At 39.2% G+C, this 27,916-nt stretch overlaps 1 protein-coding gene across 5 annotated transcripts in view; it reads right to left on the bottom strand.

Moving 5' to 3' along the window:
- gbf1 (golgi brefeldin A resistant guanine nucleotide exchange factor 1) overlaps window positions 1–25,818 on the bottom strand; it is a 71,455-nt gene extending 45,637 nt beyond the window's left edge. For all 5 annotated transcript variants that reach the window (XM_047602774.1, XM_047602772.1, XM_047602773.1 and 2 more), the window contains exons 1-3: window positions 25,544–25,818; window positions 22,730–22,834; window positions 21,836–21,902 (exon numbers count right to left, since the gene is read on the bottom strand). In XM_047602774.1, the coding sequence (XP_047458730.1) occupies window positions 21,836–21,902; window positions 22,730–22,825 (163 nt within the window). In that variant the 5' untranslated portion in view covers window positions 22,826–22,834; window positions 25,544–25,818. The remainder of the gene's footprint in view (window positions 1–21,835; window positions 21,903–22,729; window positions 22,835–25,543) is intronic.
- Window positions 25,819–27,916: the final 2,098 nt, after the last annotated feature.

Genomic DNA, 27,916 nt, shown 5'->3' on the forward strand with positions numbered 1-27,916 from the left:
TCACCTCTATTTCCAGAAAAACAAACAGTGGAGACCAAGGCGCACAATTTCCATCCCATCCTTTAACCAAGTACCCTTGCTAGTGTCAGCATGCGTCCTGGTTAAGATGCAACAAAGGAAAGCAAAAGGTGGAAAAACAAAAACAAACAAACAAACAAAAAAAAAAACAAGAAAACCACCAAAGGGAAACAAACAGCTCGGGTAGTGGGGTTTGAAGGGCTTGATACTGGGTACACAAGAAGGTGTGGATGTCCTACATTCAGCAGAATGAACCAGTCTTCATGCTCAAGCTCTTGATATAACCACCCTGTTGAAGTACCGCAATCCTTAGCAAGGAAACATTAAGAAGGCCGCAAGTATGGAGAGGTAGTGATGGAAAACTGCAGTGATAATACTTTTTGCAAAATGCGGTTAATATAGTAAATTTGACCACCTCATACATAGAAATCAGGAAACTGCCCTGAACAGCTGAACCAATTAGTTAAAATTTGATGGACAAATTTAAAAGTGTGTAATGTACTTTAAAAAGCAAACATTGATATGACTGTTGGCCATACTGTGAATATGCACTTGAGTTTTGTGTTTTATCGGTTCCTGGGTGTAACGTGAATCAACTTACAAGTAACTGTAAGTGCAGTTATATTTTAAAAGGTCTAACCATTTTTAAAGTACACCAAATAAAATGTATGCTCAATCAGGGGTGATCACGTGTTTTACAGGTGAGATGTTCTAGAGGCCCATGAATAATTTGCATCTTGTGACAATCTCTTTTTATTTGCTCTCATGAAACCTTCTCTTTATGGCAGATGCAAATTAAAGCCAAGCGTCTGCACTTTCACATCATATCTATCTTAATCAGAATATGTTTTGGAATAGATTTCATAGTTGGTTACTACTGCCATTCACGTAACCAGACTTATCAAGTCATTCTTCTTTTAACACAGAAATTAAACACCCAATAGTAGTAGAGTTACAACTTTAATGAGAAGTTAAGTTAAGCTTCAGTGCAAAATCATTTCAGATAATTTTAAGAAGAAGACATGTATCAGTGACCTCTGTAGCTTGTCCTGAAGCTAAATCTGCTTTCTGTGTCCTATTTAATTTCTTTCTGGTCACTGTTTTTTTCTGACTTGTGCTGCTCTAACATTTGAATTTCTCCAATAGGGATCAATAAAGTATTATCTTATTTATATGTAAATATAAAACAGTTCCTCAAGGTTAGTACCATCACTATTTTGGCTGTGTCCGATAAAAAGGGTTATCAAAGCTAATGTGAGTAGTCGTAGTAGTGAGGAGATGGCAGCTCTTACCTTAACACAGGAATGAGGTGGTCATCCAAAGCCATAACTCTGTAATAACCCTCTCTGGAACATTAAACTTTTCTCTTTTAAACACAGCAGTCAGTATGTTTTGAATGACGATCTCCTGCTACCATCTATCCACAGTACCATATTTTGTTTTCATGTTTCTTGCATTTTTAATATATTTTATATTGTTATGTTAGTCTACTTGTAATTTACCTCCTTGCAGCTGTCGCATTATGGCGGCAACTGCAACTAAACAATGCCCTTGAAGGATTAAGTATTCTGATTCTGACTGATTCTTGTCAAGTCTGACTTTTCAACACAGCAGACACCTCGTGATTTTGATTCCTTTCCTTTGGTTTTTAACAGCTTTCAAGTCATGTCAGCTGCCATGCAACTACTTCTGTCTACTTCTCACTGAAAAGCGTACACTCAGAGAACCATATTGGTTCTGAGATGTAGAAATGTTCTGCCTTGTATTCAGTGAGATATCTATGGCAATGGCAGGAATGACATGTGTTGCAGACACAGGCACTTATTTGGAACCGATGGATTCACAGCTATACAGGGCTTGTATAAGGAAAAATCCGGGCAGTATATTAAACAAACTTGAAAAAACTTCTATTAAAATGGGTATAAATATGACAAATTTAAATTTCATCATTTTGGACAAAGAGGAAGGAAACACATCCGCAACAGTGATAACAAGCAGAATCGGGGAGTTGATGAAAGAAATATGACCAGAATGTATGAGATGTGGAAAGAGAGAGTGAGGCAAAGCAATGGACATTGAGACAAAGCAGTGGGGTCTACAGTGTGTGTGTGTGTGTGTGTGTGTGTGTGTGTGTGTGTGTGTGTGTGGGTGGGTGGGTGTAGTAGTGGGGAGTTATCGTCCTTATTTGTTTCACCTGCTGCACTCCTTCAGCTTCCCACTAATGACATTCCCATGGGGTGGGAGAGATTCCACAAACCATGCACTGTAGGCCAACTCTACTGTGTTCACACAAGACACAACACACCACTGCCACAGAGGCTCATACTGGAATGCCACTCTATTGGGAATTACACATGCTATGAAGGAACTGATATGATGTTTGAAAAACTGCTGCTGGATAGATACAGTCTCCTCACAAAAAAGCACTGCACCATCAGAAGGTGATATTTATAGCTCACTATCAGGCCACATCTCATGCCATTTTTACCAGAAAGCAAGTACAGATGATTCCCTGCATTAGGACACGTGCTCGCTTTTTCTGTGACATATGGCTAAAACGGGATATTTTACTTTTAATCTAAATTCTTTTTTAATTACTAATGATTACTACTAATGAAACTTGAGATGCTTGTAGAATGTTCTCGAATCAGGCCTATATGAAGGAAAGCAACATTCACTGGAAAACCTGTCACCCCATTCTATCCTGACTAACTGTGTGAACCCCTCATTTGAGTGTAACCATTCACAGCACTGCTCATCAGTATTAATAGGCTGATAGACGTGATGCTCACTTTATACCCACCCAGCATTGACAGCAAATCCTTTGTGTGTGTTTAATAAATCGCAGCAGTTTGGTGGGATGGCTTAGTCTCAAGTCACCTAATGACTATATTATGAGCCATAGCATTAAGAGGGATTAATACTAATCTTGGCTGTTTCAGTTTACCCTGGCCTGAAGGGGCGGGTGGTTTGAGGGGGACAACAGAGCAGTGTGTGTTTCCCTTGCAGGCAGTTAGTCAGCCACTAGGCAAGTTTGTTTTGAATACCGATTACTGCTAAAAGAAAAGACTGGCTAATGATCTATCTCCAGGGCCTGGTGGTTCACAAAGTTTCATCTGGGTCAGAAAATCCAGAAGTGGGAATGACCAGGATCAGACAATGCATCTTTCTTTTGTACCAACACTGCAGCATCGAACTGGATCACCCTGACATTTTGTCCTTATGAAGTAAGATCACAACCAAAACTACATTACGTTAGAAAATCCAATTTGACAATAGGCAATTGTACCATTTCCTAACTTGCCTCATTAAGGAATGGCACTTTAAAGTTTTTCATGCATCTTTTACAGCACAGTTAGAATACATGAGTTTAAACTGACTGGCCTAATGTGAAGAAAGACTCATGCAAAGTCGCTTGGCAACAGGCCGTGAGAGATCTGCAGATCTGCCTCTCTTTAGCAAAATTTCCTAGTTACTCATGAGGGGTCCCAAGTGGTTCCCCTGCTAGTTAAGATATGTAATCTCTTCAGCAAATTCTGCGTCTAGACTGGGGTTTCCCTCTAGCTGGGAGCCATGGATAAATAACTTTGAACTGTGCTGCGTAATGCTCCAAGGGGAGGTGCCCAAAACTACTACTTCAAGTACACAACCTATCACAACCATAGATCAACTGCTGAAGCGAAAAACTTTCCACTGTACACGGGTTGGGCCAAGTGTAAGTGCAAGCTTAATTTCACATTGACGTTAATCAAGCTGGGGATTATCCCAGGTGTAAATTTAACATTTCACGTCCTTCAAATTATGAAACTGGACAAACGATTTCCTAATTGCCCTTTGGGGATAAATATGTTTTTTTTTCCTGATTCTGAATCTGAAATTCCCTTACCATTCCCTTGGTGAGGATAGAGCTGCTTGTACTGTCACTAGGCAGCTCAAGGCATGCCAGGAGATAATGCAGATGGATTATTCCCCTCAACTATTGGGACCGGACTAGTAATTGTAACCAATAGGGATAAAGTTACAGCTATGAGGAGGCTGAAGAAAAACTGAACATTTGGACCAATAAACAGGAAATAAAATCAGTTGGACTTGATATCAGCACTTTCCAAAAGAACACAAGACTGTCTCGAATACAGTCACCATATTTAACAGATTGCCTTCTCCATGGCAACACATGGTGACTTTCAAACAACAGAGGCTTACAGGGTACATTGCTAACCGCTGATGCTACATAGACTCCATGGCCGGGAAACATTAAAGCCTATCGGGTTTATCCCCACAGGGGCACTGAATTGCACAGCTCAGAGTGGTTGGAGATGTCCCGGGTTGGCTTAACAGACCAAGGCGACAACTGTCATAAATTACTCCCCTGTGGGCGTGCATATCTGTCATACTAGAAACAGCTTTAGGAAAACTCAGGGACAACAGGGCTAGAATTGAGAGAGCACATGGACAGCCTGTAGTAGCCAGACTGTTGCAGTAACTATTGTAATAAAAGTGGTCGATCACAAGCTACTCTTACCTACTCTTCTGCTTCCATGAAATTAAAGTTTCCTTGTTTTTCTTAGCGGGTCAACTTGAGGAGGGGCTGAGTGGCTAAAGAGAAGAAAAAAGTGGGCCACTTCTCTGCTGTTCAGATGGCAGCTCACTTCCACTGATGTATAAAGTGCACTTCCCCAGGGTTTGCTGGTTGTCATAAAACTTCTTTCAGCACATAATTTAACCAAACTTGAGAGGCAAAGAGAGGAAAAAAATGGAATACAAACATAATTCACTAAAAGGGGTGTTGAGCTTGAGTTTGTTTGCCAGGAGTGCAGTAACTCTAAACCAAGCTGCAGTAGTGCTTCCTCAAAAGATACTGTGGGGTAATGTCAGACAGCTGAGCATATGGGATGGGATCCAAGGAGTGCATTATCTTTATGTATTCATGTCCACATTTTGAGATAAAAGTAACAGGGGTGGGGGCGTTTGTAAACACATCGTCATATCATTGTGGTCTGCTCTCAAAAAAAGAATGTTGAAGAGCTAAATGTAGACAGAATACGGCAAGCCTAAATGTGCATTTATTTCTCTCATTTAACATGTAGCTGTAATATTAGTCAAATGAAAAGAGAAACATAGTTTTATGGGCTTTTCAGAAAGAGGCATAACACTTAAACACAACATCTGTAAATGTAATGAGGTAAATTAAAGACGAACCTTAAACTGAAAATATATCTAACAAAACAGATGAGAAAACTAAGTAGATGGCTTCCCGTTATTTTGACTTACACTACTGGCTTCACAAGGACGAACTCTCAACCACAAAACAGTGGGCCTCTGACTCCCACAATGTTCTACACAACAAAAAGTGAATAGGTACCAGTGCCAACAAAAGCCTGAAAACTACACTGTATTGCTTTAAAAGCATACAAATACCAACACTCACTTGTGAAACTCAAAATAATGCAGAAGACCAATAGATGTGCACAACATCAAATATGCCAGTTGTGTTCGTAGTTCTTTCAAACATGTAGACAAATTCTTTCCCATAAAGTTGGTTTCTGTAGTGCAATGTGTATCCCTCGCACCAGGCTCGTTCTGCACACGCAAGGCTGCGCCTATCCAATCTGACTGGCATCACGGCCATGGAATGCTGAAGTCCACATTTTTCCCATTCAGCAAGGAAAAACTGCCTTTCAAAGCCAATCAGCTAGAAATGTTGCTTTGTTTTTATTTTCGACTGAACTTCCTGGAACCTATTATGGAGCTGTCAGGGATGTATATTTAGCTATGGCAACACAGGGCCTCCTCACCCCTTTGCGCCACTGGTCATGTCACCTCTGATAAACAGAAAAACAATTGGTTATCCCTTTTGTCACCTTTAAAGAAAATGGCATGGTAGTGTGACTGTGGATGTAAGTGACAGATACCGCCTGGACAAACCTAACATCTATGTAAACAAAAAATAGTGTGGGATGGGATTAATGTATACCATATGCAATCATGTCTTTTATCACTAAATAGATCAATACAATGATAAATGACATAAAGACAGCTGAAATTCTCTTTAAGCCTATTCTACAATGGTCACATAAATCTACATACAATGTAACTCTGAGTCTATTAGAATAGAAATCTGTAAAGCATTAAAGTTAATAGGTAGTATAGCACTGTGTAATCATCACATTACATTAGCACTTTGTAAGGCAAACACGGGCCAACAAAGAAAATCCAGTTAGTTATATGTTTGTTATTAACAATAACTAAGATCCCAACATCAATCAAAGAGAGTAAAGGTACTACAGATAGTAAAAGCAACGGGAAGTTGACAAAGAATGACAAAGCCAACAAGGAGCACATTAAAAACAATGGCCACAACACATGATAATTCAGTTATTGTGCTTGAGCCCAAGTGGATACCATGACTAACTGACTAGATCTGCCATTCCTATTTCAGAGCACTGATAATTGCATCTGATTTTTCTGTACTGGCTTTGGCTCCGTTTAGCCTAGCTGCTGTAGATTAACATTTATTTTTTATTATCCTAACACTGGAACACAATCTCTGCAGAAATTCCTTCCATATAGGAGTAGCATCTGCAACCAACAAAACAAAGCTAAGTAAATCTAAGTAGCAACCTTTATGTTAACCACAACTACTAATAGAATAATTGATAAATGAATCAACTTTAAACTGTGTTGCAGTCTTTGTACCATCCAAAAGTTACTGGATATGACATCAGCAAACTGTTGTCACAACTTCGATAGTGCAGCATTAAATAGCACCTCTTATCCTTTTTTCTAAGAGCACATACAATATAAAGCCCAGACCTATACATCTGTGGTGTTGAGTTTGTTCTTTAAGCCCTGGATTAGAATGACCTATACTTGACTTCAACAGTAATACTGATGCCTACTAGTTCACAAGTTCATTCCCCTTGACCTCTGAGTCTGACCCTCTGCCAAGTCTAACCACCCAGAAAGATTACTGCCACCCACACACGTCTTCCAGGTCATAAATTCTGTAACACATCATCACTCATGCTCAGTCCCTGCCAGTTTTGCAGGAATTTTTACAGTTTAAAACCATCATATGCATATCTGCATAGCTGGGATAGCTGCTACCTGCCTTGAGCATGCAGGCATTGGTCTGACTGGCAGGAGGCAGCACCCAAAGTGTTCAAGCTCTCAAACAAGGATTATGAGGCACAATGGACAAATCCAGGGATAAATATATCCAGCTGCTAATCACTACATTATTTTCAAGTGTGGGGACATAGATAGGCCAGATCCATTTGTTGTAACTTGCTATACTTCAAGTTGAATTCACTTTATTCTTATTTTTAATTATTGTACAAAAAGTGATATTTTGCACTGATCATTTGGATTTAGACATGTGTGATAGGGATTTGAGATGAAAACTGAGCTGATACTGAATCGATATTGGAGATTTTCTCTGGATATTAGGGTCTATCACTGCTTCTTAGGAATGAAATTCTGTCCTTATGTATAGTCTCCCACCTCCGTCATCCACACCACCAGTTAACGGTGGTTGGGTAAGCAATCAGATGTACAATTATGAAGGAAAGGGTGTTCTTTTCCACCAAAATTGTAATTCAGACTGATAAATCACTAGGTAATATATCACTAAGTGTAAGATGTATTTCTGCAAAGTATTAAAAACAAAAAAAAATGTTGTTTAAAATGTCTATGTTGACATATCTGAACAAAGTCCTGGATTAACAAATTAATGTCAAATGTCAATGTTAAAGTCATGTCTCTGTGTTGTCCAACTCCTGAGAAAAAAAATCAGAGGGGAAGCAGGGAGTGAACATGGTCGAACATATTGCCAAGTCTATTTTGCTTTCAGAGCAATCAACACCTTCTTGTTGTCCCAGGTTGTTAGCATGTCTCGTCGTCAGCTGCACTGGGCCACAGCAGTCTGCTTGGCTCCCTCCCCTGTCAGCAGGGTGGCTTTTGTCAAAATTTGTTATCAACGGTGCTGATCCTACTCTATTTAAGAAGGGATGCGTCAACAGGTTTAAAGCACTCCTGTTGCATGTGTCACCTCTTTTTGATTCAATATTTGTGCTTTGAAATGTAGCCAGTTGTTTAATCACACTCACCCATACATGCACACTAGCACGCCAGTCATCTTCTTCCCACCAGTCACCCTCCTGTCGTCCCTCAACAAGAAATTTTTGACCCATGTCACCTTTACAGCATACACTCCTTTCAAACCCCCAGCTGCAGCCCAGAAATAGTACATCTTTTTTTAATCCTGGGTGTCCACTCAGGGGCGAGTGTCTTGTGCCAGTGTCCCGTTCCAGACTCTAACAGTAGGGGGATGACAAGCATGTGGATGTTGTTCAGACTTTCTCAAGGGAGTTCACTGACTGAAATGGAATCCAAGGATCATCCTTTCCATATCCAATTATTGACTAACTTTTTCCAAAACAACAAAATAAAAACGCTACCTTGACCCCTAAAGTATAGCTGTGTGTTTATTAATTTCAGTCAGTGAATGAAAATGTATGATAAATGAACCAACTACTGTTTTAATGGCCTGTCTCATAGCAAAAGCAGTAATCATAGGTGGATGCATATAAAGTATAATCTGAGTTTATCTGATCTAGTGCTCAGTACATCTGAAATGTAATCATCACAGGTGACTTTAAATTTGGAGCTTTTTTGAAGTGAGACTTCATAAAGTACACATAAATTAACATCTTTCAAAGAAATGCATTACCAAACAAGTTTACATGGTGATGATTAACTCTATAAGCACCAGGGGTACATTGCAGTATACTAGAGTTTTAAATATGGTGTTTCTGTGACAACATTCAAGTGCTAGCACACAGAATGCAATGTGTGTCATGTCAGCCAGCAATGAAGTGTTGCAGAGGTGAAGACGGGTACAATGATACTGAGAGTGGATGGAGTAGCAAACAGCAACTAAGAGTATGGTGGAAACTGGAGTTGCAAATGTAACAAAGGTTTTATTAACTCTGGAAAATATAGAAACAGAACCTAAGAAGTGTACAATGAGCTTCTGATTTTCATGACAAAAAAAGAAGCACATTACAGTCTAAGAAGGTGAAGCAATCCACGGAAAGAAAAAGTATTACAACTGATGTGACTCTTCCTCGTTAGACAGAGATGAAAGCAAGACAGAGACTAGGGGACTGTAGACATCATAGGCATGTGTTGACAGTGCTTTTATAAGTACTCTCACTGTCAGATGGGTCAGACAAAAATTACACACAGTAGCTTCAGCATTCTTGTACATTGTTGACAATGGCAGCCTTATTGTTGATAACGGCATTCCATTTATTATACTCAACTGGCTCGACTTTTCTCAAACTAACATGGTATACAGTTTTAATCACACCCTGAACATTCTCCAAACAGCACAAAAAAAGGAATATTTAATAATAAAATTAAATCTCATATTTAAGAAGTGACTTCATTATTGTGTGCTTCAATGCCATGTTCCAATAACTAAGTAAAGAATACTAAGTAGCTAACCTCCTCTGACTCACAGTTGCTTCAAAATTCATTGAAATTAACACTGTATCTCTATTGCAAAAGCAAAAACTTAACACACACAAAGTCTCACACACACAAAGTCTCTCACACACAAAGTCTCTCACACACACAAAGTCTCACACAAAGAAAGCTACAGAGGCTTTTCTCTTTATTGAAGCTTGAACACAGGCTACTGTTGGTCACGGCCCACACCAACACCATAAACACCATCAGTCGGACACTTCTAATATGACATACCCTCAGCTCTATCATAACTTCCATCTCTTGCATGGTGCATTCAATGACATCAAGGACATAAAAGAGTGACTACACAACCATAGCAACAATGTCAACTAATAGAACAGAGCCGAACATAAACACATGAGCTTATCAATACAAAGTGCTGCGGAAATGTATAGGCTATATAAATCCAAGGACAGCAGCATTTAATGGGACAGTGCAGCCGGGATAAAAAAGTGGTATTTCTCCGAAGCTAAAGGTCTAATAACTTTGACAATTAAACTCAGCATTGTTGATTGCTGTAGCTTGTTTTTTCTGTTACTACCAAGTCATTAATTGACTGTTGTCAAGAGGATCTCAACTGATCCTTTGTCAACATTAGTGGATGCCCTTTCAGATGAGTACATTGCAGTACATTTGTTGTATTTCTGGATTTTGCATACGGCCTTCTTCTTTTGTGACGTATTTCCACACACATGATGAACGGCTGCTAGTTTGCTTGCAATGAGCCACTGGACTCATCACCTGCCTTCTTGGCGGCATCTGTGTTACTGTCACTATCACTACTCATCACTCGTTGACTTGCGCCATGGCACAGCAGTCAAGTCATCTAATCAACTATTCACAAAGTGCTTACTTCAACAGGATCTCATTGTTGAAAGCCATTTCTCAAATAAGAGATACAAATCTAGGGCATTAGATATACCATATTACACAGTGAATGCATCATTAATCATCAACAACTGGAGAAAACTACTGTAAGGGCTTCTCCGCACGTAAAACACTATCTCCCTATTCCTCATCTTTATGACTGTTCCCCACTCTTATGTAAAACACCTTATGTACTTTAAAAGGCTCTATATAAATTCAAATTCCTATTCTTCTTCTTCAGCTAGCAGTTAACAATTCAATCTCTGATCAAGTATTCTTGAACAAGACACTGATCCCCCTGTTTCTCCAAGTTCTTGACACTGGTGAGTGACTATTAAGCACTTTCAGTACTAATAGGCAGAAAAGAATGACATAAATACAAGACCATTTACTGAACAATGTGGAAAATAATTTCTGGTCTAATGAGACCACGTTTAAATTTCTGTTAAAAATGGTAAAAAGTGTATAAGGCACAAAGTCAACACAGCAGTCTTCTGCTTTAGCGCTGCTTTTCTTCAGCTGGAAGTGAAGGGGAAGGAAATTATGCATCTCTGCCAGTACCAGTTCAAACTTTCAGTTTTTAGCATGACAATGATCCAAATCAGCAAAAGAAGGACAAAAAATAATGTGTTTGTCTTGGAATGGTCTTGGTAAAACCCAGCTTTGAGTCCTAAAGCAAATATCTGTAAGGAATGAGGGCTATGCATATGAGCTGCACTTGCAATTTGACATATTGACAACGTTTTTACAACAAAACATCAGAAAAGTTTGTGCGGCAATAAATAAATGTGCGGCAAGTTGTATAACACAATAAAGGGTGCTTCAGACAAGTATTAGTTTAGGTGTGTACACATTTATGCAGATGGATTATTCTGTTATTCTCCATAATGTGACACGTTTTTTTTTTTTTTCAGGATTAGATTAGATACTGTAGTAGAAACAGATATGAAATTTCTATGATAAAGGCAAAAAGTGAGATAAGTCTTTGCAGACTTTAATATCTGGAATGGTGTTTTAAATTTTTTGATTAATTTATAGTCTTGATAATTGTTATCTGAGCCACTTTCATCATCATGCAAATTGCCTACATTTTTTTATTTAACGTCATGTGTTTTATAACTAAAATACTGCTTCAAATAAAAATCGCTGCTTCACAATAAAAGACTAACAACAATATATATTCTCTGTTCAGTACAACAGAGCATATATGTATCTGTGTGAATCCCAGCTTGAGACAACATGCGATGCAATGCTTAGCTAATTGGATATGTGTATTACAATGTCTGTGGTCACAGCTCCCTTATGGGGCATGAAATAACAAGCAGCTGTGTGTGTATGTGTCAAGAGACTATATGTACGTGTGTGTATGTGTTTGAGTGTGTTTGAGTGTGTGTGTGAGACCGAGAGAAAGAGGGGGAGACGCGGCTGCTGAGAGGTTTATTAACCCAGCCCATCAAGGCAGTGTGGGATTCACAGTGAGACACCAAAGGCTTAAGGAAGTAAGCGCCACACAAGCAAACCAGCAAGCCAGTTCCTCTCCAAAATACTAATATAGGCCCTTATTTTTGACCACAACAACTCTACCACACCCTCCACCCCCGTCCAAATCCAAGACCTCCATACCAGCAGTGCATCCACCGCTAGTGAATTGTGTGCTTTGATTTGGCCGGCTTTGCCGTCTTATTGGAGAGATTATCAACAACAGCCGCAATTCTTTACTGCCGACTTTGCGTCGTGACTCCAACTGCGGAAAATCACATTTATAACAATGATCAAAAGGTGAACAAGTGAAACCTTGTTTATAGGACTCTCTGTATATAACTGTCAATAAGGAATTAAAGGGCTCCGTCGAAGGTGCTGTGGATTTAAAGGTCCCTATTTTAGTCCTTGCTTTCACAAACAGGTTTTACAACCAGCAGTGCAACATAGTACATATCGGCTAAGACTTCGGCACTGTTCATAATCCAACTCCCCTCTCAAGTCAAACAGCTTTATGTGACATTAGCATTATAATTTATGTCGGGTTGTTTTCAGGCATTATACTGTTAAAATGACTCATTAGTAATGTGCCACAAGCTACAGTGTACTACTGTTTAACACAGTGAAAACAGATAGTACAAAAGTTAAGAATATCCTGAACACAAAAGTGCCAATAGCTAAGAGCAAAGTTTCAACAACTCGTGAATGGTGCTTGAGATGAAAAACAAAATCCAGACAAAGAAGGTAAAGTAAGATGAATGAAGCTGCTTTATGTGGAAACAAAGGTGTTTTCATGATAGGAAGATTCCTTTCACAAAGCAGGATGACTTTTTGATCAAAGTTCTGACTGTAGCCAGATTTAGCTTGTAACGTTATACTGATAAATGAAATAAGGTTCAGTTTGTCCTATACAGTATCATATTTGCTAATGATAAACACGACACTGATGCTCAATTGTGCGGTATAAAAACAATGGCAGGGACAAGGTAGGGAAAAAACAGACAGCTGACAGCTTAAAATGAAATAAAATGAAAAAGATGCTTTTCTTTTCTTTTCATTCTTTTTGTATTCTCCTCACTCGTGTCACTATACTCCAAAAGAATGTCTGGTTAAAGTGGTATTGCATGGCTACATAACCACACATTTCTGGTGAAGGAGTGTTCTGCGGAACAGAAATTCTAAATTACTCCTGTTTGTTATAATATTTTCATTTGGAATGTTTCTCGTTTCATAGAAGACTGACTATTTTATTTTAAAACAATCTTATTTTTTGAGAAATAATGCACCTTTGTAAGTGCTGCGACAAAGAAGACTTTGAAAACTTTGAGGAGAATATTATGATGTCACAGTGAAGTTTGACTTGTTGGATATATTATGACGTAACTTCATAATTTTATCTTAATAGCATGTGAAATAATTAGGGCTGGTATAGAGGAACAATAACTACAAATACAATAAAACTTCAAACAATGGAATAGGAGGACATAATTCATAACCAGTAAATTAAATAGAGCTTTTAAATAATAAATAATCTTCAAGTTATAGACACACCAGAAATATACAAAGATATATACTGCAGGTCAAGTCAACAAAATTTGCACGGTCACTAACCCTGCCTTGGGACTAAACTTAGAGTCCCACAGTAAACCTACACTTGACGCCTTCAGAAATTGTAAATGCCAACTTGTATAGTCAATCTGGAAAATGCTTTTCAGCCAATCAACATGTCACTGCATACCAACCATGAGCCTGTATTTAGAGCAGACGTCAGGTGAAGAACTGGGTTCAGAGGTGTTGAAACGTCCCAAACCCTTAATACCCCGTTTTTTATTGCTCTTGGCTCAGTGGTGAGTAATTAAAGCAACACTGAGCTCAGAGTACATTAGCTGAGGAATAAACAGCAAACTGGCAGTGGGCTTGTGGATAGGGTATCTGTCTTGTGATGAACCTCCATTACCACCTCATAAGAATATTATTATTAACAGAACACTGAAACCCAACGCAGGTTGCACAGACAAAAATACTAAATCCTCACCATCTAGTCTGTGCTGACAGCACAGAGAAGGTCTAGACCTCAACTGATCCTGTCTAGACACAAGGTACAAGCCTGGGAAACAAAATAGATAGTACCACTCAATTGTTGTCACTTATTACAACTTGAGTTTTGTTTTCTTAGCTTGGTCAAGAGGATCTGTTTAAAAAAAAAATGAAACAATTCACCCTTTGAACATAGTGGTATTACCAAAATAGGTTGATATGGTCAAAAAACACATACAGTTAAAATAAACTGCACACCTGAAACTGTTCACACCATAACATGACTAACAATATATGGGTAGTAATTTTACTGTGTGCTATGGCATTATCTTCCACATATGCTGGACATATTTGGGGTTTGTTTTCTACCTATAAGATCATTTGAATACTGGTGTTTGTTGCTCGACTGGATGCATTATTACATAATTGACGGTGGCAAGAAAAAAAAGAAAAAAACTCTCTTTTAAAAGGAAGAAACCTTGAGCAGAAGCCAGCTCATATGGAGGGACCCATCTGTCTAAGGCCAACCAGGTAGAAAAAGAAGATAGAGAGAAAAGAGGAGCAGGAGAAACCAGATAAACTTCTGTCACAGATGCATATAACGGACTGAAGGAACCATGTAGAATCTAATAATTAAAGAAATAGCTGATGAGAAGAGGAATCATGGGCAGGTTGGAGAATTGTTCGCCCAGGTAAGAGTGGGTAACTGCATGCCATAACTGAAAGGTTCACCAGGATTGAAATTATGAGTGTGCATAGCCTAAGGAATTAAGTAAAATGAAGATTTATGTGATATCATTATGTTTATATTGATATCATGCCATTAATCTGAAAATTAACTGTGTATCTTGTCAGATAACTTTAAACTGGATAAAAGAAATAAAATGATACATTTCAACATCACAAGTAGCAAACGCCAACAAACCCCAAAGTCATAAAGCTTTGAACAAGCTGATCCCAGCCAAGCTGACCATTTTTGTGTTTCCTCTAAAAACATGTATTTGAAGGATGTTTCTATCTTTGCTGTTGTTGTAGTTAATGTTTTTTTTTATGAGCAATTGTACTGTGTTTCTATATTTTTTCATGTTGTGTTTTCTTAGGTTGCAGTGTGCTGAGCTCTCTTGGCCACTTTAAAATGTAGCGTAAAAACACAAACAGTGAAATAAGTTTAGATTGTGACAACAAGTGCTGACAATTGTTTCTTAAATAAGTAGAATGTGTTATCATTGTGAACAATGTAATACAGAAAACTGAGTCTGGTTCAAACAAGTTCAAAACTCCATGCATGCTGGATGCTTTAATGTAAATAGAAAGCATGTTTCCTATGTCATGGCCCAGGCCTCCTCCTCCCTCTCTTGCTCAGGGCTCATGGAGGCTAGTTTGTTTTGCTCATATCTTGCCCACTGTTCCTGTCAGCACATCCAGATCCTCTGTGGCACCTTCAACCCTCTCTTCTAGCCCTCAGTTCCCTCTGTATATGGACCCGACCCCCCACCCAACAGACACCCCAGCCAAGATGATTAATAGCCCTCTGCTGGGACTCTACATCTACTCAGCACATTGTTGAGAGCCTCTGAAACAGAACAACAGTTGCATCCCCTCTTCACACTGGGCCTAAGCCTTTCCTGTCAGTCCCCGGTTAGGGCACAGTTAACTGGCCAGATTTACAGCTACTAACCAGCACTAGGTGGCAGCCTGTTTGGGGAGGGGGAACCACTCCGATTATTCACAGCTGCTTTAATGGGAACTTTTAAAACCAGCAGGCCAAATGCCTGTTACTGTATATCACCTGTACACCGTGACTGTGGATCAGACAAAACAAGCCAACAATCACTAAATCACATGCCAGATGAATAATCAAACTACTCATTCAGGACAGAAGCAATAACAGTTGTCTGGCGTGTCCATAGTGGGTAAATACATGTAAGATGTACTAATAAGATGACTTGCTATTTGTAAACATATATATATATATACATATATATATATATATATATATATATATAGGTAGGTATTGTGCGAGTAAATCTGATGAGACATTAATGTAAGTGATGACAACTCCACCCGCTCAGTTTATTGTCTTTTGACCGTGTCATAAAAATAACACTGACAGCAGGAATGAGAATCTAACCCATGATCACATGCTTACAGCTACACGACACCACCGCCACACAGCAGACATGCAAAGCATCGCTATGGGCCAGATTCTCCTTGCTCAGAATGCCTTCATGAGTAAACATATTTGCATAAGTGGCTGAGCGACATGAATTATGGTTCCTCTTCCTCTGCATTTGCCAGCTGCCTTCTACCGCTTCAATTGGAAGTGATATATGTGTGAAGATCAGGTGGCATGGAAGAGGACGGGAGGTGTGGGGGGTTGGGTGTTATGGATGGGGGCGGGTTGTTTGGCGGGGGTAAAGGCCACAACGAGTTTAGGCTACGACCCCCAGAGGCCTGCCAGCGCCCGCCTGACCACAGCTGGGGACTAAGATGATACAAACACACACATACTTCACCTTGAAATGAGACTAGGAGGGACAGCATGTGTGCATTCCCTCTTGATGACTGACATGATGGTAAAATGTGACGAATTAGTGAAGTTGTCAGTAACGTATGGATTAGACCATGTGAAAACAGATGGACAAAATTTCAAAACATAAGTCATACTGTAATTGTACCGTCATGTTATTGCAACAGACATAATAAATGAATGAGCCCATCCGATGTGCATTACACGCTGGGACCTCAAACTACAAATCAGCTCTGCTTTGTACTTTGCTTTGGGAAAACCAGGATAATTATTGTAAAGGTCAGCTAGTAATCAAATCATCCTCCACAATCTTCAATCTACAAATCCACTGCCATGCCCCCTGACGTCTACCTCTGGTGCTGTGCTGGTGTTTCGAGTCAATTAGAGGTGTGCTTGTGAATTTCGTTAGTGCCTGGATGAAAAGGAGAAAGCTGTCAGTCAAAAGGCCACTCTGGCTCTGTATCTAGGGGCTGCAAGGGGCTCTAAACCTGTATTTGTATGAATAAAAATGAAGGGATTTAGGAGCAGACTGTTTCTTCTGCAGACTTGTCAAAAATCTGACCTTCCCCGCAGCAGAGGGGTTTGACGCAAGAGGAGGGTGAAAGGAAAGAATTGAAGATTTGAGAAGATGAGGCTCAGTGACTTCTGCATAAAATGGGCAAGTGATGAGCGGGAGGAGAAATAAAATACATTTCAGGAATGAAAGCCTGTTCCCCGTCTGCACTCTTTTACTCTTGAGGTATAGTCAAGCAATAAAATAAGTCCACAGAATTATTCAACAAGAGGCTGAGACAGATTTGTCAGTATAATGACAATCGTATATAGGAGGGACCCCCTGTCAATGTCATGTAAGAGACAAAGACACAATCTGCAGCTCAAACAATGTTTCATATATTAGGAAACCAGATACAAATAATCCTTTCTGGACATTACTGAATGAATTCTTGTCATCTGCCATGAAAAATATAAAGGTGAAAAATCTCTCATCGTCTGATGATTCAATCTGCTTAAAGAAAACGAAAATAGAGGTCATATGCTCCAGCAAATGGCATCAAGCCATTCCATGAACCCTTACACCCCTAAGTTAGAAATGTCCAGGACTGAATGACTTCATGCAGGTCCACATTTTTTAACATACTACTTTGTTTTAGAAGTTTAAAAACATTGTGTGCCAGAAAGAACAGACTGTATTTTTTGAAAAACGGTACACATTTAAAGAGACCATGAAGCTGTGGAAAGCATTCAATGTAATAATTAGTAAGAGGTTAGGGATGGGGCATTAGATACCAAGCCAAAACCAAACCATTCGATTTACATCAGAGAATAGATTGCAGCTTCCTGGACTGATTTGCCTGGCTGACTAAGCAAGGTGGAGCTGAGGCATTACAACACATGGTTCATCATTTGCCCAGATTTTTTTGACTGTGGTCTCATTGTTTGGGAGTGGAGAGTGGACCTTATATTTTCCAGGAGTTGAAGGAAAAGAGAGACAACACTTCCTTTCCCAGTACAATTTATCTCTTTGCTTGACAAGACTCCCTGCTATATTTACTAAACCAAAATTGCAGATGATATACTTCCAGCTGCACTACTCTCCAGCTCTACGGCACATGGTCCTGTCAATCACACTAGTTACAACAGAACAGAACCTCCAGAGGAGTAAAACCCTCAACCTGACAGAATGAGCTACGGAAAAAATCATTGGAAAGAAAGAAAATAAGAGAAGAAAGAGAGGGGCCTTGTGGGGACTAATTCATATTTCCTTTGCTGGTTGGCTTTTGTTGTTGGAGGGAGAGGAGATGCACACCAGAGTGAATGGAATTACTGGGCTTTCATTAGGCAGACAGCTGGGCCACTGTGAAGCCTCAGAGCAGCAGCAAAACGCAGCCCACCCACAACATTTCCTACCAAAATATTGCTGTGTTTCTGTATTAGAGACGCAGCTAGAGAGATATCTTATGCTGCTGCAAAAACAAAACAAATTGATCAGTCTCCGAGGCACAAAATTCTGCTCTCTTCTTTTTGTCTCTCATCTGGACATGGATGTAACACTTGAGAGCCTAGGTGCACAAGAGATTTGGGCTTAAGAATGGAACAATGCCTTCAAACATCCTTGACATGAACTCATTACTTCATGCAAATGTCCTAAAATTTAATTTTACATTCAACTTCCATTCTGGTAACTGTAATAGAATTAGTGAGGTTAGAGGCTTTTTGTCGTTTGATGGCTGGAGGGAAAAAGGTTATAGGGAGAGGAAAAGGAAAAAGGAGGGTTAACCAGTGTGGTGGATTCCTCCTCAGCCAGCCGCGCTTGTCCATCTCACAGTGGCAGAGGCATTCCCTAGAGGAAGGCAACAGTGGTGGGGGCTTAGTTCTGCACAGCTCCATGTGTTGCATCTTTCCCATTGCTCATAACTTCTACAACTGAAGCTGTAGGGCTGTAGGCCTGTGGGAGCTGCCAGGGCTCATTGCAAAGGCATGACAACATGCAGGACTGTTCTCCCAGCCTGGGTCTCTCAGGGGGGGATGGGAGGACTATTACACAGCACCACAGCATTAACAGACACTTGAACTAACAAAAGCTTAGTTACTAGGATTTGATTGGAATAAAATAATATTTAATCTGAGCCCGCATTTGAGGAGGCCTTGATTGAAAACATGATTTTTTCACGGTGTAACATGTGATAGCATGAGAGTTACAAACGTTTACATGTCTCGACTCAAAACGTTGTGCAAACTTGAATCTAATAAAAAAAAAAAAGATAGAAGTGTGATTAAAGAAATGAAACTGCAGTTATGATGCAAGCCCAGTTCAGATATTTGTCAATTACGGTAGCTTGAAGAGCATTTGTAAGACCTGATTCATATTCAAACTGCGTTTTAGTGTGCTGGTTAGCACTGACATTTCAGAGCAAGACATGCTTGTTCATTATGACCAAACTTGATTGGTCATAGGTGTGAATGTGACCTTTTAAAGAATAAACTGTAATAGGTAATGAATGAAATGTACTTCTTGTACATTTGAGACAACTTCAAACACTAAATTTAAAACGTTGATGTCATTTAGACTGCTTCCCAGCTACACTGTTACAGGATGTTTTACCCACAACTGCTCCTTGTGTCTTAGATATGAACATACTGTCAGGTAATGTACCACACAGAGTTATGATTGTTGAAATGTAAGCTCAGATCAATCAATCAATCAATCAGTCAGTAAAAACCTATGTGACCATTTTAACAGGAATGGCTGATTTCAAGAATTTCAGCAGGAATTTGAAAAAGGAAATTAATAAAGTGGTTGCTTTATAAAAAATAAAGTTCTGGCAATGTTATATTTCAGTTTTTGCTACTCAACGGCAGAATAAAGTAAACAATTAGATTGCTGATTAGGGTGATAATCTCAACTTGGTTTAGGGGAAAACGTTAGATATTTGGACTATTGCCTGGTGGTTGACTGGTGGTCAGACCCTGGTCATATTGTGCCCTTATCAGTGGCTTTATCAGAACTTAACAGAGACTCAAGAGCAGAACAACTTAAATTTCCATGAAAAGTCTGCTGTATAGATGTGGCAGTACCCATAGATGTGGTTGGCATCACAGACCGAAGGTTCGGGGTTATAACTTGTTGACTGTTGGCGATTGCTCTATGTGGAATTTACATGTTCTCCCTGTGTCTGATGTGTTCCTCTCATACAGATATACACGTTAATTTAACTTTGAATGGTGACCCTCTACAACATAGGTCCATGGTTCAGCCCAGACCCAGAAGTTGTTACAATACAGACACGGACCTGCAGCCAAAGCAGGAGGTTTTGATTTAAAACTTGATGGGGCAGCACCTTAAGCTACCGTTGTAGCTTTTATAGTGTCTATGGTAATGGTTTAGTGGATGAGGAAACCCACAGACCAAATGCATGCGAGTTAAGCCATCCCATGTAACACCACCACCAATCAATTCTGTGCATTCCAGGTAAACACTGCGGCTCAGTGCAGACAGAGGACGCAGTTAGGGCTAGTTCAAACCTCTACATAAGATCAGATCTGGGGAATCCGATCACAAGTGAGCAGCGTAAAAGACAGGTGTGAACAGAGCATTATTATTATTATTATTATTATTATTATTATTATAAATATTCTCTACTTGTAGCTGTTAACTAAATAATAAATATATCTAAGCAAGAATTAAAAAAAATTAATTATTTAATATGAATACACTAGCGTTATTCAAGAATGTTTCATCATGTGACCAATTATTGCTGTGATAATGCTGATGTATAAGGACCCACATGGGTCATATTTCCTCAAGCACCGTTGTATTCATTTACCTTATTACCAGAGGTAACGGTGCGTGGAAATGACCAGGGTTAGACTCATAACCTGAGTGGTGTCAATATTTACTTCCATACAGAACATGAAACTGATCAGATCCTTAACAGAATCAGATAAGGAGAGTTGGATTGGATTGGAGATGCATGTTAATGAAAAGTGTGAACACACGTACCTATAGCTTGTCACTTGTGATCAGATAACCCAGAACAGCTGTTAATGCAAGGCCTGAACAGGCCCTTAGAGGCAAGTCACACATGAAAGACAGTAGAAAGTAAAAGGAATAAAGCGACACAGGTAGAGAACACAAATGGAGAGATACAGATAACTGAACTGGAGTAAGTTGAAAGAAAAAGATGAGTGAAATGGAGAAAGCGAGAGAAACAGACAAGTGTTTTATTTTGAAGTTGTGCTGAGATTTGTAAAATGTGTTGACTTTTGAGTCAAGATGTGAAACAGAAAAGGGGAAATTCAAGCTTTTCCTCCCTTTATTAGTTAAAACATACTAAACATATGCTAATTAATTAATTGCACTCAATGAAAAAGTTTCATTGAACAGTATCATTTGGTAGAACTAAGTTTAAAAAGGTTCTTCATTCATATTCATTTGTGTTCAAATATGTCGGCATTATGTTCAAATAACATTTATTAAGAGAAGTTCTGTTATATTTTAGCAGCACTGTAATGTGGTGGAGAATCTGATGGTTTTACAGGTTTTGAACGTAGTAAAATATCCTTTAAACTGCCTTTCCAACAAGCATTTGTCTTTTATGTCTTCTTTTAGTATGGACAATTTAACAGAACTAACCAACAGAAATGTGTATTTCTTAAAATGATCTACTGAGGATATTACTGTAAAATGCTGTAACAAAATTACTTCGCAACTATCCTATTCTCTGCATGTCAAGTATAGTTTTTTAGTTTTAGTCAGTACACAGCATTTAGTCATGAAAGATGATTCTCAGAAAGTTTGATCTGCAGGATTAAAACAGGCACAGACCTCATCACTTAATACACAGCCTACTTAAGTCCAGTCTAACATACCTTTAATGTTGTTGAGTATGTCTTTGAGCTGACCAAAGCTGTGGAGTAATGGGTCTTGTTCTTCATCCTGGTAGAGAAGACATCAGAGAATCCATTTGACATTTTGAATATTTTGCATCTTAATAACTGTCCCACCTGAATCAAGACAGTCACACCATGTCACTTTATGGTACTTGAGGCATAAATATTTTTTCCTCTCCTAAATCTAATCTGCTGTATTCTCATATCCACCTATGACATTTTTTTGGGAATCCACCAGAGCACTTGTGAATGATTCAGACTTCAAAATATCCTCATTTATATTGTACTGTTTGTTATGCAGATCTTCATTTCAAATGCAACTTGAAGGCCTTCATTCCTACATTGCCACATTCTTCTGATTGTCATGTTTTGTGGACTGAAAGCAAAGCCTAATCCTACCAGAAACATGATTTCTTGTTCTTGATTGGAAATGGCAATTTTCCAAATCCATAAGTACATGTTTGAGACTGAATCTGATCTCATTCATGACCATTGACGGCAAGATCTGCATCAGCAAGGATTACAACAAGACATGTCTATTAAATATTACACTCATTAAATTCTTATTGTGCGACAGCCAGTATGTGTGGGCTGGAAGACTACTTGAGAAGCGTTAAGGGAATTTAATTTTACTGGCTTAGTTTTTGCAAAAACGTATTCTCTAGCCATTAAAAATAATCTGTGATGAACTGATGTCCATTTTACACTAAAGAAGGAAAAAGCCATTATGTGTGTAAGTGTTAAAAGCAAAAGCAGTCTGACCAATGTTTTGTGTGAACATGTAACATTGTGACATTATATGTAAATAACAAAAAAGGAAAGGCATAATAAGTCCCCTTTAAAACTCAGTAGATTCACTTGGGTTTAACTTACCAAGGGATTGTGGGTATTCCATCTGGAATTCCTCTTTATGGCTCCAACAACAGTGCTAATTTCACCCTGGACAATGTAGATATTCTTGTCCACCATGCTGGTTTTCTGAAAGAGTAGAATAGTACAAGAGCTGGTATGATTGGCTAAAATTCCAAACAGCGATAGGTCATAATTCACTTTAAGTCCACCTGTACAATAATTTGTTCGTATGGTTAATTAGCTTACAGAGTACGCTGAAGGTAAAGGAACCAGAAATGAACAACAGAAAAGAAAGAAAACAAAATTTTCTTTCTGTATAGTCATGTAAACTACTTTAATTGACTGTATTTCAGTTATCAACCTGGTGAAGACTACTTTCTTGCTTATGTTTGAGCTTCTTGTCAGCTGTACCAGACCAACTGAACAGATTCTGGCTTAAGCAATACAGATATTTAATATTCTGAGTGAACTGGAGGTTGGAAAAGAACCCTACAAACCACCTGATTCAAAAGAAAGATGATGAGTTCATCCTAACAGATATTAATGATACTTATGTACCAGAAACAAATCTGTACCAATGGTAGGTTATAAGAAATAATAATTGTCAAGAATCTATGTTACACTGTACACCAATAAAAATTCACCATAGGTCACACATCACAGTGTGTGTGTGTGCGTGTGTGTGTGTGTGAATTTAAGTCAAAGTCTAAGAACTTTCACCCTAAAACGCATATACATTACCATATTTACCTTGGCAATGCCTAAAACAAATATGGATAGCCAAACAGAATCAAAATGAGATGCTGTTCATATTTGAAAAGCAGCATAGCTCAAAGTGGTTGGATTAACCTTTTTCCTTGTTTCATGAAAGGCCAGATAATGTTCTGACTTTACAGAGAGATTTGAGTGCACCTACATAGTGGCTGACCATAATATTTTAAATTCACAGTAAGCACTAGGTGCCGGCACCTAGTTAATATAAATACAAGGATGAAGGTATAGTGGGGAGAGGATAGAATGTAGGGACACAGTGGAAGGCTTCAAGCACACAATGCTGTAGAGATGAAATAAAGATGAAATGATTACATTTTTGACCCACTAAACTCCAATCTGTATCAGTGATGTTGAGCCGATATTATATGGGTTTATAAATCACTTCCTACCTATGGGTATGGAAAGCTCTTTACAGGCACAGTGTCCCATCTACGTTTTCACTCACATAAGTACATTCTCACTCCAGTGCACTGGTGACAACTGAGGGTTCAGTGTCTCGCTCACGGACACTCCAGCATGTGGCATGTTAAACCCGGGCCACATCACTAAGATTACAGGTTTGATTCAATTTTATTTACATAGCGTAAATAACAATACAAATTGTCTCAAGACATTTTACAAGATCCGGCCTGAAACCTGCAGAGCAGCCTTAAGGAAATGATGGAAAGGAAAAACTCCCTTTTAACAGGAAGAAACCTTGAGCAAAACCCAGCTCATATAGAACAGTTTAAGATAAACTCCCTGAAGAACTGGCATACTTGCTTTCTTGACCTGGTTGGCTACTGCTGTAGGAGTTAGTCCCCCATCCTCTCCATCTTCTTGCCAGAGTCTCTGGCCTGGAGTTGTGTGTTTCTGACCTGTGGAGCTCTATACTACATCTGCTCTCATGGTCTCATCAACCTGCTCAGTGTTCATGGCCTGCAGTTACCCACTCCTACCTGGATCAACAATTCTCCAAGCTGCCTATGATTCCTCTTATTTTCTCAAACTGTCAGGTAACATCATCAGGCATATTCTGTATTTGTACCATCATCAGATTCTACATGTTTTCTTGAGTCAGCTGTATGTATCTATGACAGATGTATTTTATCTTGTTTCTCCTGCTCTTCTTTTCTCTTTATCTTCTCTGTTTCTACAAGGCTGGCCTTCGGCAGACGGGTCCCTCCATATGAGCTGGGTTCTGCTAAAGGTTTCTTCCTGTTAAAAGGGAGTTCTTACTTTCCACTGTCACCTTCAGGCTGCTCTGGATGTTTCAGGACAGTTTTTGTAAGGTGTCTTAAGACCATTTGTGTTGTTGTTAACGCTGTATAAATAAAATGAAACTGAATTGAATTGAATTGAATTGAGTGACCCATCTGCCTAAGGTCAACCAGGCAGAGGCTGAAATGAGAGAGAAGAGCAGGAAGAAGATCATGTATATCTGTCAGACTTCGATACATCTGACTAAAGTGTAAATGTACAATCTGATAATGATACAGATACAGGATGTAGCTGTGGTTTACATTTCCCCAACATATTCAAGGTTCATTTCAAGTGTCATTTTGTGGAAGTAGACATGAAGCCACCTCGACAAGTCATAACAAGTGTATTAATTAAACACAAAATCAGTGGCCGGTCAAATAGGTGTTATACATATATATTTACATATATATGTATGTGTGTGTGTACTCAAAACGCACACTTATATGCACAGAGTAGTGGCTTGATTGGGAATGGTCACGATTGATTACAGGCCTGTCTTTGCATGATTAACGTTACATGAACTCAGCTAAGATGCGACTGGCTGCTTAAAATGCAGTGACAGCCTTCTGGGCTAAATGAGACCATGATGTCGGATCCCATGAGTATGGTTTAGCTGACATTTATCAACATATCCCAGCCTTTAATAGCTAAACCTGTCAGCTCAACCAGCTAGCCTTACTAGCTGGGTCCGGCTAGCTGAGTATCCGGCGTTAGTCCGCTACGAAAGGTGGCTTTATCGCCTCGATTTAAAGACAAAAAGCACGCTGACAAACTCATTACTGACACTTTTTTTTCTGGTATTGCAGAGGTTAACATTACCTGTGTGCTGCTGCTACTTCAAAGATGGAGTCCTGCTGCAGCTAAAGCTAGGCTTGCTCGCCGAGCTAGGAGGCTAGCCGAAGTGAATGAAGGAAACCAAAGTTCAGTTCAACACGACCAAAGGATAAGCTCAAACAAAAAAATGCTCATTCCACCGCGTGGTAATGTTATACTTCCAGACAGGACTCATTCAAAAACGCCCCATAAGTGAGTAAAGGGAGCAGCTTCCAGGCTACAGCTGTGAGTCTGGTCCTGGTAAACACACTGACGTGGAAATGCTCTGCACTCTCAACCCACGTTCACTACAGCCTTTTGATTGGCACGCAGCTAAACGGGCAACTCAAGCTGTTTCTAGTGCTTTAGATACAACCATGTGTCGAATAATAGAAGCCAACTGCGTATTTGCGCTTGTAATATTTGAAAAGCCATTAAAATAAGAGGAATCTTCTAGAAAAAATGAAGTATTACTTATGTTAGATCGATAGTGGGGCGGGACTAAGGTAGCGGTAGTGGAGTAATGGTAGGTTGCACAGGGTTGATGACGAAAGCACGGCCTGCCACTCCACTGAGGGAACAGCTCCGACTGCAAACTGCACTAAGATCGACTCCTGATGACGTACACTGATGTGAAAAAGAAAGTGTTGGCCCCCTTCCTGATTTCTTTTTTTCTTTTTTCTTTTTTTTTTTTGCATGTTTGCCACCCTCTTGATGTTTCAGAACATCAAACGAATTTAAATAATAATCACAATAGCAAAAAACGCACTTTTTTAACGAAGGTGTTTATGATTAAGGGAAAACAAAATCCAAACCTACACACCCTTAAGTGAAAAGTGATTGCCCCCTAAACCATATAATTGGTTGGGCCACCCTTAGCAGCAACAACTGCAATCAAGCGTTTGCGATAACTTGCTACGAGTCTTGTAAAGCACTGTTGAGGAATTTGGAAAGAACTGTCTTTTTAAGGTCATGTCACAGTATCTCAACAGGGTTCAGGTCAGGACTTTGACTAGGCCTCTCCTTCTTCAGCCATTCAGGCTTTGGATTTGGATTTGGATTTGGACTCTGGATTTGATGGTGTGTTTTGGATCATTAGCTGGGTTTATATGGAGAATTTTTTCTCATTCCGATTGAAGGTTTCAGGTCAGCTGTTTACGTGTGAGGTGATCTATACCGATCTGATGTTTATTTTCTAGCGGTTCTGAAATTATTCCATGCTTCAGTCTATCTCGACTTTAGTTAATTTTAGATGTACCTTTTTAAACAGTTCAATATTTCTATTTTTATTTTATTTTATATTTTATTTTATTTATTTTTTTGATGTATGCGATAATGTCTAGCTCTTTTACAGTTGTTGTTAAAAACAAACTCTGCAGAGCCATAGATCAGTTGAGGAAACCTCACTCGAACATCACTGTGCATTTACATTAAGACAGAGCATGCGCAGATAGAACAGAGCCTGACTTCTACCCCTGTGAAACCGAATGAAATTTCATTCGGTTCGGGCCTGTCTATTCCAGTGGGGGCGCTTATATGGAGCATTTTCATTTGGTATGGCCCTATAAACCAATTGTAATCAGAATATATAGCTCCACGTAAACCCAGCTACTGTCCAGCCTCAGAACCCAAGTTCACTTCACCTTGAGGTCATGAACAGATGGATGGACATTCTCCTTCTGGATTTTTTGGTAGACAGCAGAGTTCATGGTTCCATTTATCACAGCAAGTCTTCAAGGTCCTGAAGCAGCAAAACAGCCCCAGACCACCACACTACCACCACCAGATTTTACTGCTGGTATGATGTTCTTTTTCAGGAATGCAGTGAGATGAGAATTTATGTTGCTCAGTATTGGTTTTCATCTCGGAACTCTGAACTTTAGCCCAGTCTCTTTCTTATAGTGGAGTCATGAACACTGACCTTAACTGAGACAAGCAAGGCCTGCAGTTTGTTGTTGTTGTGGGGTCATTTGTGACCTCTTGGATGAGTCGTCTCTGTGCTCTTGGAGTAATTTGTCATCAGCCAGCCGCTGTTCCAAGTTTTCGCCATTTGACGATAATGGCCACTGTGGTTCACTGGAGCCCCAAAGTTTTAGACTGAGTTTTCCAGACTAACAGATCTCCATTACTTTCTTTCTCATTTGTTCCTGAATTTCTACTTCATTGTCTACTTCATTTTGTCAGGGAGGTCCTATTTAAGTGATTTCTTTATTGAGAACAGGTGTGGCATTAAATATTCAGCATGTTCTATTTGGTTAGTTGGAAAATGTAAAATAAATAAATAAAAACAAAATAAGCCAAGACAAAATGTATGTAATAAACCTTCTCACAATTATAGACATCAATTATATACAATTTTCATATTCACTGTTCCAAATT

Source organism: Mugil cephalus, chromosome 13, assembly GCF_022458985.1.
Source record: "Mugil cephalus isolate CIBA_MC_2020 chromosome 13, CIBA_Mcephalus_1.1, whole genome shotgun sequence".
Lineage (NCBI taxonomy): Eukaryota > Metazoa > Chordata > Actinopteri > Mugiliformes > Mugilidae > Mugil > Mugil cephalus.